At 38.2% G+C, this 15,959-nt stretch overlaps 1 protein-coding gene across 3 annotated transcripts in view; it reads left to right on the top strand.

The window, feature by feature from the left end:
• Rgl (Ral guanine nucleotide dissociation stimulator-like) overlaps positions 1-15,959 on the top strand; it is a 292,275-nt gene that overhangs the window by 224,684 nt on the left and 51,632 nt on the right. For 2 of the 3 annotated variants that reach the window (XM_090389533.1, XM_090389532.1), the window contains 2 exons: positions 5,259-5,336; positions 15,284-15,431. In XM_090389533.1, the coding sequence (XP_090245659.1) occupies positions 5,259-5,336; positions 15,284-15,431 (226 nt within the window). The remainder of the gene's footprint in view (positions 1-5,258; positions 5,337-15,283; positions 15,432-15,959) is intronic. The other variant, XM_090389534.1, reaches the window with a different exon arrangement.

The following is a 15,959-nucleotide window of genomic DNA, read 5'->3' as shown; positions in this document are numbered from 1 at the left end:
TAAAATTGAAAATATTCAAAAATTTTAAGTACAATACGCAATAACATCTACTGAACAAAACTTAACATTTAATGAAATGATTGAGGCTGGATGTTTTTAGATAAATTGTTCAAAATTTGGTTGAAAATTTGTGATGCCAATTTTCAATACAGAATGAAGATGCTCCTCAGTTATTCTGTTTCTTTTTAAATATTTATTTGATGTCATGCATGAAAAAACTTGCTCACAAACATACATTGATCCGAACAAAGTAGCCATTTTCATGAAATTTTCTTTTATTAGCGGAAAATCTTCATATGAGAGAGCCTTGTAGAATTCTAGTAGTTTATTTTCACAGTCAGTATACAGGTATAACACGGTAGTCAGGTTCCTATAAAATCTCATGTAGTGCGAAACGGTGGTATACGGGACTAAGAACCAGTACAAAAAAGGGGATTGCGTTCCAAAAGCTAACAAAAATAGGCCACTTCGTTAACAAAAATGCACCATTCTAGGTTTCACGTATCTTCTGCTCTCTTTAAAAAATCATTAACCCTGGGTTTGTTTGCTTTTGCTTGATAGATCTTTCTTTCATCGTATGGAACTAAGCATTTTTGAATCTCCCTTTTGGACTTTGGGCTCCTTTCAGTCAAAGAATCTGCATTCAAAAAATAAGATTTTAATTGCTGGGCTGATTTTATGCCTCCCATATATATTTAGTGTAAAATTTGGAACTTCAGAATTTGATTTGCCTCCAATGCCATTTCCATCAAATCCGCTTTGCCAGCCTCTTTTTCTATGAGTAATTCTTGGACGTCTTTAGTAATCATATCTTTTTTTTTAGGAGCATCGGCAACTAAGGCCATGTTGCTTTGTGTATATTGTCTATAAATTGTGTGTGTTCTGGGGTTGATTTTCTATTTTGCTGGATGAAAAATCCAAGTTTCTGGGAGGAAAAAAAATGACTTGAAATGTCTGTATGAATTGCAAGATCAGACAGCCACTCCACATTTAATAGTTGTTTTATTCCTTTCCCTTTTTCTGTCGTAAAAATATCAATTTCTTGATGTAGTTTAAAGAACTGATGTAATAATTTGCCCTAACTTAAGCATCTTGCTGCACGATATAAAATTACATCTTCGTATTCAACTTCAGTTTCTGAAAAAAACTGAAACATTCGGTGATTAAGGCTATGTGATCTTATAAAATTTACAGTTGAAATAACCACATTCATAACGTTGTGAATACTTTCCCACAGAGATCTTCTTGATGCACAATGCAGTGAATTCCAATAGGAGGTTCAGCCCCGATATATTTTCTTGGTTATTCTACCCATAAGCCAAGAGTTTTTACCAATCATTTTTTTTGCACCGCCAGTTGTGATTCCTTCCAATTTTTTAATATTTAATCCTAACTTTTCAATAGATTGGCAAAAATTTTCAAAAAGCTTTTCACCTGCAGTTGTTCCATGCATACTCTGTAAATTAGCTAAATCTTTGACTGATACAAATTATCATTAATTCCAGTTATGAAGATAGGGACTTTGGCTGTGTTATTTACATCAGTACTGTCATCCAGTGTACACTAAAATATTTCATTTGTTTTATGTTTTCCAAAAGTTGTTCGAACAAATTTATTTCTATCTTCTACTCTTCACATAATTGTTTGTCGAGGTAAACTAATGTCCTGTATTATTGTTTGTTTCTCCATACACATTTTTCCACAATACTTAACAAATTCATCATCACTAAATGATTTACTTTCAAAAGCGATCAAATGTGCAACTTGGTAGCTGGCACTTACAGCATATAAATTTCTTGACTGATACGTTTTCGGTGTGTTTTGTTGTTTTCTTAATTCGTTTTGTAACTCTGAACACTTTTCTCTCTCTTCGCAACACTCCTTTATGTTGATCATAAGATTTATGCTTGGAATCATAGTGTCATTTTAAATTATATTGTTTAAAAACTCACAATCTCCTTACACACCAAACACATTGCTTTTTTGTGGTAATCAAGGAAGAAATAATCTCAGTCTACCTTTGATCAAAAACATGACACTCCAAATTGATTTTCCCCTTTTGGTACATTTTTAAGGATGATTTTTTAATTCAATATAAATTAAGAATAATTCAATACAATGAACAAGTTATATCAAACTAGTAGAATTTCACAATATGAAGATTGATACTTATATAACTGTATTTAGCATACATGTGATTGCACTGAACCACATTCACACGTTTGATACAGTCGAGCTCGCCGCTTGCATATGCAGTGGCATGACTCTCTAAAATGCTGTTTTAGTTCACTTACTGTGCAGGCCATATAAAAATTATTTGCAGGCCGGATCCGGCCCACGTGCTGTAGATTGGAGACACCACTGCACTAGCAGAATCATTTGCCATAATCTCTGCTTCTGCCACTGTTCATTCCTATACAACCAACCCTTTACATTAATTGAACTTCAAGAATCATTGAACAGATATTCCAATAGTGCTGCAGGCCCAGATGGTGTTCATTACATAATGAAACATTTACTTGAAGAGGACTTGTGTACCCTATTAATTTTATAGTATTAATCAGAGCTGTAATGCTCAATATATTGAGGTAAACTTCTCTTATTATTTTACAAATCTATTAATTTTATATAATTGTATATTCTCTGAAAATGCCTATTCTTCTTCCTGGTGCCATTCTTTCATTATCACCTTACCAAAACCAGGAAAAGAACCATCCCTGGTTCAAAATTACAGGCCAATATCTCTTACGAGCTGCATGGATAAAACTTTTGAAAGGATGGTCCATATAAGGCTCACTTACATCCTGGAATCACAGAATCTCCTTCCAGACAGATCATAAGTATGACTTTTGAAAGAACACATCAATGCTAGATGTGTTTATCAAAGCTGACTCTCATATCCACAGTGCCTTTGTCATGAAACAACATCTAGTCATGGTCAACTGAGATCTTGAAAAGGCATTTGACACTACTTGGCGTCATGGCATTATTATGGATCTTTACTATCTAGGACTTAGGGGCCATTTGCCTGAAATAAGTCAATTTCCTGCAATTGCATTTTTTCAGGTCCAATAGAAAAACATTCTCTGCATCTCACATTCAGGAAGAAGGTGTCCCACAGGGGTCGATACTTAGTTCAACACTATTTACAGTCTGAGTTAGCAGCATCACACAAGATATCCCAAAAACTGTTCAAACATATATGTATGCAGATGTACCATTTCCTGTCAGTCTCAAAGTATGAACACCATTGAAAGGCAGCGCCAACTTGCCATAACCAAAATAGTATCCTGGACTAAACAGAATGATTACCCACTATCAGAACACTGCCACACTCTTGCAAACGATGGGCTCTCCATCCTGATCCTGAGCTACAAATAAACAATACTCCAATCCCACTTGTTAATACTGTTAGATTTCTTGGAATGATATTAGACAGCAAACTACATTTCCAAGCTCACATCAATCACTTAAGAGCTATTATGTGCTCAATATCTCCTATATTCTTCTTAATTATTAAATAATTATGCAGGGATTACCTTTATAGATTTTTGCAGGGATTAGCTTTAATCCATTCACGCCTAGATTATGGTTGTCCCGTATATGACTCTGCCAGGTGCACTACTATAAAACATCTAAATATCGTTCAGCACAGTGTTCTGAGAACTGTGCTGGGAGGTTTCAGGACTTCGATCCAAAGTCTTTATATTGAAGTGCTTGATCCACCATTACACCCGCATAGAAAAACTCTACTGCTCCACTATGCTTCTAAGACCCAGAGTCTGCCATCGCACCCCATTTGGGATTCTTTCTATAAGAGTGAGTCAAATGAAAATAGATCTGCCTCACTCAGGATCAGAGAGCTTGTTCAGAGTCGGAATGTCAATTTAAATGATATTTATCAAGACACAACTGCACCTGTTCCACCTTGGATATATATGTTTCTAATCTTCCTGCAGTATCACACACACTCAGCTCACACTACTTTCAGCTCCCACTGTAAAATATATATGGATGGATGGATTAAAAAAAAACTGACAGGCTGGTAGGTGGCTGTTTTTCCTTCATATATAATTACATCAACACTACCATTAGCATGCAGCATCTTCACTGCTGAATTATACACCATTAAGTTAGGGCTTAGTAAGCTTATTGAGTTTTTCCATCTCAGCTGCCATAATTTACACAGACTCCCTCAGTGCTGTCTCTGCCATAAGAAGAATTTCTCATCTTCCCATCTCCTGTCTTGAAAGACATTCATTCTCAGCTATTCCCCTGCAGCGTGTTCAATCAGTTTTTGCTGGATTCCTGGCCATTCTAGCATTCCGGGAAGTGAAAGTGCTGACTTTGCCACTAAACATCCTCAACGAGCTCTCTCACTACATCCACAGTTCTGGTACACTGGCTGTAAGTCTGTCATTCACAGAGCATACTATAATAAATGGTCACAGGTCAGGAAAAGTAACACCAACAATAAACTTTACCAGATAAATCAAGATCCAAAGCTGTGGCTCTCTGGCTTCCGATGAAACAGACGAGAGGAAGTGGTATTTGCAAGACTGAGAATTGGACACACTCATCATACTCGTCTCTTCGTATTATTGGATGAAAACCCACCCCAATGAGGGTCATTCCCTCATCCTTTCACAGGTAACTACAGTCTGTCATTTTCTGGTTGACTGGCTCTTGAATTCAACCATCTTGTCAAACACATTTCAGTCGCTCTTCACATTGAACAGGCGCCTCCGTAGCCAGGTGGGAAGGAGCAGAAGTGCATAGCACACGCTTCTTGATTAGACCGGGGTTCGAGCCCGTCACCACCAAATACGGAGGATGCGGAAAGGTCAGGGAATGACCACCGCTTATCCCGGAGCAATATGGCCTTAGTTGCTAATGCTCCTAAAAACCAAATAATAACAACAACAACACATTGAACATCTCAGATGAGTTATCTCAATTCTTGAGAAATGAAGCAAACGTAGAACAACTTTTAAGCTTGGGATTTTGGGGTATATTAGATAAATATATCCCATATTAACAAAATTAAATAAATTAACAAACATTTGTGCAGCTATTAATGGAAATGCTGAATTATGGTCCTTTGGAATATCAGATTTGAGAATTTAAACTGTATATCCAAAGCTTAGTTAGAATTGGAAAGAAATTGTTTACTTAAGAGTACAACAGTAAAAGAATTTGTAATATTGCAGACATTACAAAATTGGTTCAAATTAATTTTTATTCTTGTTAATTTCTAGTCATGAGTTATCTTGTTTAATTGAACCTCAAGACTGTGATATACCAGAGAAAAAATCTATTCCTCAGAAGACTAAAAGGTATATGTATATAATGTTAAACATGCCAGCATTTTTTTTTTTTTTTTTTTTTTTTTTACTTTCATGTGTTCTGAAAGATCAATAAGCTGTTTAAGACTTTACTTCACTTTAAAAAAATTGTTTAACAAAATTTGAATTTTAAAATGCTTAAATGTGCATTTTTATACTTTAATGAACTCACATGAAATATACAGGTGCATAAAAATATTATGTATTGTAGGAAGGCACATTTCTTCCAAGGTACTCTTCCTTTTGAATTCTAGTGCATACACACTTGGAATTGTGGTTACCCTCAGTGTTCTAAAACTGTTTACTGCTTAAGAACTGAGTAGTCACTTATGTGTCACAACAAAATATATAACTTTTGTTGAACAGCTTACTCCTGTCTTGAAGGGATTCTTAGCTATAAATATAACAAAAGTGCTTTGTATCTCTCTAAATTAAGGTTTGTTTAAAACTGCTTTAACACATTCACTACTGCCTAAATTTGTGAGAGTGTATTCCATGTGCTGTAATTTTCCGAACATTACGAAGCAATCCCTTTAATATCAACTTTAAAATAAATAATGGTTGTAAAGTAACAGTATGAAATTCAGATCTAAAAGTGAATACAGTAGACTCTCGATTTTCCGGTTAATCAAAAAATACAGAAGTCCCCGACATACGTAAGAGATACGTTCCAGGACTTTTTACATAAGTCGAGTTTTACGTAACTCGGGAATGACTAATAACATATTGCTACTATATTATTATTGACAAATCCGAATTCGGCGTGATGCTTGGATAATGTGACATGCCAACAGTAATTGCCATTAACTGATGCGAATCATCAGCATTTGCTAAAAGCAGTGCCAAGATCCTCTCCTTACTTATTTTTCTCCCAGGAGTTGACATTCCATTCCTATAAGCTTCGGCGTTTTCTGGAAGTGAATGCCAAAACAAACCAATCTTGTCTGTTTTGTAGACTTGAGACTAAAAAATTTCATCAATTTTTTGTCTAAATGGTTCTATTTCCTCCTTTGGGGCACTCAAAGTTTTTCTGTGTAAGTTCTTGTTCATAATTCCATGCCACTTGCAAAATCGTCAGAGCCACTCATCACTTGCTTTGAATTTGATTTTCATATGATTTGCGCATGTTTTGCTGCAGATTTCATCTTTACCCCTTGTACATTAACACAGCAAGAATGTTGTTGTTGCACGTACCATTTCAACACAGTATCTTCCAGTGAAGATTCTTGTGCCATTTTCATGTTTTACAGATATTCCTGATTCTAATTTTTTGATGAATTTTAACTTTTGGTTCACACTCAAGTTTGCTTTTTTTTCCCTGGTGTATTAATTTTGAGGGAAAAAAAAAAACTATTTGTAACAACAAAACACACATTTAATTTTCGTTAGAATGATCTATATATTAGCTATGCATTATGTTTGCAGCACGACAGATGAATTACGTACATACACGACTGATGAATTACGTACATACACGACTGATGAATTACGCATACACGACATATCAACCAGACTTTTATGGGGAAATACTGATCTAAAGTACCGAGTAATTTTGCTCGTTAAATCGAGGATTTACTCTACTTATTTTTGCTTTTACACATGTTCACCACCTTTATACTTTTTCTTCAATGCTGAACCAGAGCTTTGCATTCCTCTTTTGTAAAAGTTGTTGTCAGCCTCTGGGAACCATTTTTAATGGCCACAATGATAACATTGTCATCAGCGAAGTGTTCACCACAGAGGCCATGTTCATGAGATCAGATATGCGAAAGTCTTGATGGCTCAAGGTTGGGATTGTATGAGGAATATTGCAGAATAACAAACCCAAATTCAACAGTGACCTTCCTGTTACAGAATGCTGATATAGGGGCTGGCATTGCTATGCTGTAGGAGAAATTCTTCCCCCCTTCCTGACCTCATTCCTGAAATTTGTCTTAAACTTCTTCCAGGGAATACACAAAGATAACCCCTCTCTTTTCCCAAAAAATGGAATGCAATTTTCCCAGCAGATGGCTGAGCCTTGAATTACTTTTTTTTATCAGTGAATCCTTGTGTTACGACTCTACCAATTTGACTCTGGTCGTTGTAGTCTACCTCGGTCTTATACTCGGCAGTGGTGCTATAAAAAAAATTGTTGCAATAGTATATTAAAAATAAACATAGTCACAACCAACGAAACAGTGAAATTAAACGTTTTCTCCTTTATGGGATTTTTCATGCCCTATGATGGGTACTTGTGCCAAGAACATGGGTGGCTGGTTGTGTCTGGTTACTATTATTATTATTACTGTTGGTCAGGGAACTCTCTTACTATTCTGCAAATTGGTCCTTGAAGTTGTCACAGACATTCTCTCATATATGCCAGACAAGCTGTACTTGCTACCTGGGAGTCTAAAATGCTGATGGAACTGATATTCAGGTGACACTCAAGTAAGTGGACCCAATTTCGGTGAAGTCCGGACGATCTGTGACAGCCAAATCCTCTGCTTGCACCTTCACAATGGTGGGAGGACTGTTAGTAATCCTGGGTATAACCTCCATGCACAAGTACATGGCGGGTAACCACCCAGGTGTGAACTGACGTAAGCAGGGGTCGAGGTGTGGCGCCCACACCACATGGAGGAACGCCGCCCCTCTATGTTACCAGGCAGTACTAGGTGGTAGATGACTCTCATCAACCGGTGAAATACCACCACTTTGCTTATTGGAGGCTTGAAGTGGTGGAACCCATGTTTAGTCTCTAGAGCTAAGTTCCGGTCAACCCTTCCCTATCTCTTCCATCATGCAGTATGATTGATGACTTTTGAGGTTATGATGAATGTCGTGGCAAGATCCAATATTCCTTACATTTCGAGGGTACAGCTCTAAAACGGTGTTCGCAGGCCGGCCGCTAGTTAGCACACTGGACCGAACCTATTGGTAACTCTCTAGGAGGCTCCCGGATCAGCTAGTGTATAATCTTGCTACCTCTACTCTGCCGGATAGTGACTGGAGGGAGTCCGAGTAGTGTGTATGCAGGGAGCATTGTCGAGGCCACGTTATGTCAAGGATCTGGGTATATTCTTACCACATGTACGCCACATCCAAAAATTTCATTACTTCATACAGCATGTCCCACCCACTTTTTCTTACTATTGAATACACCATGAATTGTCAAACTAATAGAGCAAGGTTATCTGCGAAAAGATCTAAACCTCCCAAGGACTTCCTAATTCATTTCACAAATATACGTGGTCTCAATTCTGATCTCAACGATGTTCATTTCCACTTGCAGTTTGCCAAACCCCATGTACTTTTTCTGACAGAATCTCAGTTATCGGTTGATTCAACTACTGCTCATCTCAGATGCCCAAATTAGCATTAGCATTAGCATTAGTAGAGGCATTTGATGCAAGAAAGCAAGCTTATGCAGCATCAGCCAAAAAAAAAAAAAAAAAAAAAAGTAACATAAATAAATAAAAATAACCACTTCCACTTCACCCCTCTGTTCGTTCGAAATACCTGTCCAGCTGAGCCTTAAACTTATTTAGGCTATCAACTTCCACGACAAGGGATGGAAGTCTGTTTCACCCACCAACCACCCGCTGGCTAAAGGCAAATTTCCGCACATCTATCCTACATCTGTCTTTCCTCAATTTGAATTTATGCCCTCTCAGGTGATTTTTCTGAGCTAGAGGAAGAATCCCATCAACATTGAGCATGCTCAAACCATTCAAGGCTTTGTACACCTCTATCAGATCACCCCGCTGGTGCCTAGTTTCCAGACACTGTAATTTGCAAAACTTAAGCCTTTCTTTGTAAGAGAACCCCTTTGTCCCATTCACCAATCTAGTTGCCCTTCTCTGTACTCGTTCCAGCAGCTCTACATCCTTCCTGAAATGAGGCCTCCAGGCCTGTATACAGTACTCTAGGTGTGGCCTGACCATTGCCTTATACAAGGGAATAATCACCTCCTTATCCCTGCTAGAAAAATTCCTATATATCATTGACAATACACCATGAGCTACTCTTTCAGCTCGTCTGCACTGCTCAGAGAACTTCATATCTGCCTGCACCACCACCCCCAGGTCCCTTTCATTCTCTACCACTGTCAGTGTAGTACCACAGAGTTGATACGTTGCTCTGGGGTTGCTGTTTCCCATATGTAGTACTTTACATTTGTCAATGTTAAACTTCATTTGCCACCTCGAAGCCCATCTGCTCAACCTTTCCAAATCCTGTTGCAGCAGCATAGTGTCAGTAGTGTCCTTGACTACCCTGCCAACCTTCGTATCGTCTGCAAACTTGAACATTAAGCCTGATATACCATCATCAATATCATTTATAAATACAGAAAACAATAAAGGCCCCAATACTGAACCCTGAGGGACTCCACTAATAACATTAGTCCACGATGAGCAGTGTCCATTGATTACCACTCTCTGTCTTCTCCCCCTCAACCACCCCTTTATCCATAGCAGCAACTTGCCTCCAATGCCACACTGCTCCAATTTGTGCAGCAGTCTTCCATGTGCAACAGTATCAAAAGCCTTTCTAAGATCCAAGTATATAATATCAAAGTTATTCCCTGCATCCAGTTCTTTTGTGACTGCATCATAGTATCCAATCAAATTGGTCAGGCAAGACTTCCCCTTAACAAAACCATGCTGTGTCCTAGCTATAACTGAAGTCTTGTCTAGATGATCCTGCAGTGCTTCTTTCACCAGTGCCTCCATTAATTTTCCGGGAACAGAAGTTAAACTCACAGGTCTATAATTACTTGTGTCAGCCTTTGATCCCCCTTTGTGAATTGGGGTCACATTTGCACATCTCCAGTCAATGGGTACCTCCCCTGAGTCCAAGGAAGCTCTCATAATTATGGCTAAGGGTTTGCTTACCTCCTTTGCTGCCTCCTTTAATATAACTGGATAGATCCCATCCACCCCAGGTGCCTTTCTTGTGTTTATCTTCAACAATTTCTCCTCCACTTTGCTCTCAGTTATTACAAGATTCTCTAGCTTACTGCTAGAGTTGAATACACCTCTGGCATTCCCCTTGCTGAATAACTCCTCATGTGTGAATGTCGATGCAAAATATTCATTTAGTTTGTTAGCTACCCGAGCAGGGTCATCAATAGTTGACCCATCGATCTCAAGTGGACCAATCTGATTCATCCCCTTCCTTCTAGAGTTTACATAAGTAAAGAACTCTTTGCTGTTTTTCTTCGCATCCCTTGCCAAGGATCTCTCGTAATCTGCCTTCGCCTGCCTAACCTCCTTTGTAACTTGGTTACAGATCAACTTGTATCTATCATAGGCGTCCGTGTCACGTGTTAATTTGTATGTATCCCATGCATTTTTCTTCTCTGCCATATGCCTCATTAGTTCATCTGACAACTAATGTTTCGCTGTATGAAATTATTCGCTGTATGATTCCTTTTGCCTCAAAGGTGGTACTTGTGCATATGTCCGTTCTGATATTCCCTGTCAGAGACTTGGCAATTTGGAATCTCCTCTCTTTGATCTTCTCTGGCTTAAAATCTCTCTACCTCATTGTGTTAAATTCATCTGTTGTCTCTACCGTTCTCTCAGCTCCACTAATAACTTGGAGCTCTTTGACTTCCTCTCTTTGCAACTTGACTTTCTCCAGTCCAACTTTCCTAACAGTGAGGTAATTTTCCTTGGTGATTTTAATGTTCACAACTCCAGCTGGCTTCCCTTTTCTAGTCACACTGACCCAGCAGGTCGAGATGCTGAGGCTTTTGCAATTACTAATGACCTAGCACAGATTGTTCATTTACCTACAAGAATACCAGACAATCCTAATCATACAGCCAATACGCTTGATCTTTTTCTCACAAACAACCCTTCTAAGTACACGGTCGAAGTGAGAGGTCCTTTAGGCACTTCAGATCACAACTTGGTGATTGTCTCTTCTCCAATGGAACCTTTATCTCATGACTATTCTCAACCTTGTGTTGTTTGGCATTACAAGAATGCAAAATGGGATGACCTGCGAGACTTCTTTTCTTCTTTTCCTTGGTGAGATTACTGTTTCAAAACTTCTGATGTCAACGTTTGCTCAGATTGTGTCGGTGAAATTATTCTTGCAGGAATGGAATCCTTTATCCCACACTCCACTTTAAAATCTCGTCCTTTATCTAAACCTTGGTTTTCCAATAAATGTGCTAAGGCTGTCCAAGAGAAGAATGTTGCATATCGTAATTGACTTGTTTCTAATTCGTCAGTTTCATTTTCTGCTTACACCAAAGCTTGCAACAATTGTAAAGCAGTTATTAATCAGTCCAAACTAGAGTTTGAACAGGCTAAGAGTAGAAAACTTGCTTCTTGCAGTAATGGTAGCCGAGCCTTCTGGTCTCTTGCCAAAGCTATTGGCCGCAACTTCTGCCCATCTCTGCTCCCACCTCTGTCCAAACCAGATGGTTCTGTTGTCACTTCAGCCAAGGATAAAGCTGACCTGCTAACATCCCATTTTACTTCCAACTCATGTATTAATGATCTTGGTAAAACACCTCCCACCATTCCCAACACACTCCATTCAATGCCTCCTGTGGTCTTCCGTCAAAAGGATATCAGAAGGATTTTGATGAATCTTGATGCTAAGAAAGCTCCAGGTCCTGATGGTATTTCTCCACTTGTTCTCAAAACCTGTGCTCCCGAACTTACTCCTATTCTTTGCCGCCTTTAATCACTTTCTTATTCCAAAGGTGTTTTTCCTTCTGCTTGGAAATTTGCTCATATCCAGCCAGTTCCTAAAAAGGGTGACAAATCCCTCCCATGCAATTATCATCCCATTGCAATTACTTCTACTCTTTCTAAAGTAATGGAGAAATCAATTAACCGCCAACCCTAGAAACCTTCCGTCTGATCAAGATCGCCAGTATGGATCCGTCATGTCGATCCACTGGTGATATTCTGGCTTATGTTACCCATTTATGGACTAATTCAATGGAAAGGTTCGGTGAAACACAAGTAGTTGCTCTTGACATCTCAAAGGCTTTTGATCTTGTTTGGCATAAAGGTCTTCTAAACAAGCTTCCATCTTATGGTTTGCCAACTGTTTTTAGTAATTGGTTATCCAGTTTTCTCTCTGATCGCTCATTGAGGCTGATGGTAGATGGCTCTCTGTCTTCTAACTTATCCACTAATGCCGGTGTCCCCCAAGGTTCAGTTCTTTCCCCCACTCTTTTCCTCTTGTATATCAATGACTTTCTTCCATTGACTGGAAATCCTATCCATAGTTTTGCCGATGATAGCACATTGCATTCAACTTTCCATTTTGAGAAACCTTGTCCTGCTCAATCAGCTTCAATTTCTCGAAAATCTGCTACCAATTCCTTAAATGCTGATCTTCAGGTATTTCTCCAGTGGGGCAAACACAACTTAGTTGATTTAAACCCTTCAAAACTCAGTCTTGTCTTATATCTCGCAAAAAGGATTCTTCTGCTCCTATGCTTATGTTTAGTGACACTCCGATTTCTAGGCAAAATGATATATCTCTTTTGGAGATTACCCTTACTTCTAATCTCTCTTGGCACAAGCACATTACAAATATTGCTTCCTCTGCATCTAAAAAACTTGGTTTTCTCTTTCGCTCTCGGTGTTACTTTTCTTCCAAAAGCTGCTCACTCTGTATAAATCGCAAATCCGCCCTGCCATGGAATATTGTTCCCACATCTGGGGTGGTGCCCCCAAAACCTCTCTTAGGCTTCTTGATTCCATTCAGAAGAGGGCAGTTATGTTAATTAATGATTCATCTCTAACAGAGTCTCTCCACTTGCTTTCTCATAGAAGCACTGTTTCTGCTGCATGCCTCTTCTACAGATACTTCCATGGGCACTGTTCTTCTGAATTGGCTTCTATAATTCCCGCTCTCTCTTTCAAAACAATCTGAACACGTGCCGCCACCAGCCAACATCCATTTACTGTCCAACTTCAAACCCACAGAACCAACTTTTCATCTTCCTCACTTATTCATTCAACTGCCGTTTTCTGGAACAACCTTCCTTCATACGTATTTCCTGAAAATTACAATCTACAGAAGTTCAAGTCCAATGTCAACAAATATCTTCTTTCGTCTTCTCAACCTCCAACCCAAGCACGGTGCTAAGTACTATAGGTTCTAATACCTCTCGTGTTTGGGGTTCACATAAAAAAAAATAAAAAAAATGTTCAGTATTATGCCTTTCTGGTGTTCTATATAAGTGTTCTATGGGGGGCCCTATTGCTGCTAGGTTCTTATGGAGGCTCTTTGGCATTATGCCAGGGGTTGACAATGATCAGGATGGTCATTACTCGTTCCATATTCCACAAATCTTTTGACTTTCTGTATGTTTTCTGGAGATTGCTCGTGTTGGACACCGTTATGTTGATCAGCTGGTGGCCTTTTCCTTCTTACCGATAAGGGTTATAGTCTTGTCCATTGTTATGGGATAGTCTTGGTATGGTCTGTGAGTAGAGGTCTCTAGTATGGCCCCTGAGGCTTGTACTTGTAATACGGTAAACTTTCTTTGATCAGCTGATATTTTTGCACTGGCTTCTGATTTATTATCCTGGCCACCTGATCATGTCTGCGAGTGTCTGTTTTTGTGATTACCCTGCATCCTGCAGTGATGTGCTAGATTGTTTCTGGAGTGATGTGGCATCAACAACATGTGCAGCTGTTGCTCCAAGGACCTTGGTGATGTGGTTCCTGGTGTTGATTACCTAATCTTGGATGGCAAGCATGAATCCTTTGATCTTGGGGAAGATCCTTCCTTTCGTGAGTCACGCATTGGAAACCATCTTATCTATGTAGTGTTGATTAAGGTTTTTGGTAGTGTCTGCCATGTAGTGTGTGGTCTTCTTGTTGAGGTTGAATGTTGTGTGCCATTCTGTTTTTCTTATATCTTGGTAGATCAGTAATGTGCTTTCCTGGAAGTAATTCCACAGGTTCTTAATTGCCTTTTTCTCTTGTTTGCTGAGGTCAGTTCATTTTAACATCATTTTAGTTTGTAGTAAATCGCCAAAGTTGATGAAATGACATTGTTTTTGTTATATCTCATATTGTGAATGCCCACCAGTAGAGACGACTATGTTACTTAGTTCGACGAACCACCCAGAGGTGGTTCGTTGAGGAAGGATACCACCTGATAATTCACTACCTCGATTTGAGGTAGTGCAATATCAGGGCAACTCTTGGCAAGGGCATTCACAATATGAAATGTAACAAAAACTATGCCATTTCACCTACTTCAGTGATTTACTACAAACTAAAATTATGTTATGCACAAACTTGTTTGATTACCAAAATGTTTATATTGTTTAATTTTTTTAATACAAAAATAAAGAATTTCTATATTTAAAAAACATTAAGTGGGAAAAAGTCATTATAATAATATATTGTGTATTCTTTATTGTGAACTTTTTATGTGGAAAAGTTTTTACCTGGGAAACTTTCTAAGTGGGAAAATATAGAGTATATATTTACATTACAATATATAGAGTTTAAATTGGGAATTAAGAAACCAAACCTAGTATGGGGGGAAACTTCTTATTCTGGAATTTCTTGTCCAGTTTCTGCTGTTATTAATCATTACATAACAGTAATCATTAATTATTACATGACATAACTACATAACTGTGATTTAGTATTTATCTTGAGTTAACTGAGTAACAGACAATGCTGTGTACACTCATTTATTTACTTTATTATTATTTATTTATTTTATTTTATTTTTACCTGTTTTGCATCTTAAAACCACTTCACTTAGCAGTAACTTGTAACACTTTCAACGTAAATTTTCTCCTTTAATCTATAAAAACCTTACACCCACTTCTAGAGAAACATCAAATATATTGGGGGGGGGGGCTTCACTATATAATTTTTAATAAATCTGCTTTCAGGTGTGCTATTTTGCATCTGGTTTTGTTATATGATTAATGGTATGTTATTTTCAGCATGAGTAATATGATTATGTCAGGCCACAAGAAGAGTGACTCCACGTCATCGTCTTCCACATCATCCTCAAACAGCCAATTTTACGATCAGAGCAGTAGTGACATTAGCATGATAAGCATTCATCAGGAAAATGGAACAGAAATAAAGGTAGGTTATTTCAATAATATATTTTTTGAAATTTGCTACATTCAAAAATAAATAAATAAATAAAAAAAATACTATTATGCTTACATATGCCACCCTCCAAGAAATGTCCAGACATCCATGTTTCCAGCAAACTCCTGGATAGTCAAATGACTCAGCTCAGTATATAAGAAAGGTATATGAACCAACCAGGTTAGTTCTTTTCACGATACATACAGCTTAGCTGACTGATTTCAAGAGGGGTATTATTGGGTCAGATGTCGCTTTGCTGGCTTGTCAATTCATACAATTGCTGACAGACTAAACGTTCCAAAGTTGACTGTTCATGATGCTGTTCTGAAATAGAAGGATAGCAGTGCCATCATCGATCAGCAGTGCATGGGTAGACCATGAATGCACACTACACATTAGAAAGGGTGGTACAAACTTTCCTAGCATGGAACCTGATACTACCCTTCCCAGTGTAGGAAGGGTAGTATCAGGTTTTGACCTCCATTGAACAGTGTTAAAAGCTTTACTGAAGTATAAGTA

This window comes from Mastigoproctus giganteus, chromosome 2 (assembly GCF_048544385.1).
Source record: "Mastigoproctus giganteus isolate SK-2022 chromosome 2, ASM4854438v1, whole genome shotgun sequence".
Classification (NCBI taxonomy): domain Eukaryota; kingdom Metazoa; phylum Arthropoda; class Arachnida; order Uropygi; family Thelyphonidae; genus Mastigoproctus; species Mastigoproctus giganteus.
Note: the sequence above shows the minus strand (reverse complement) of the source record. Positions and strands in the feature narration are given on the sequence as shown.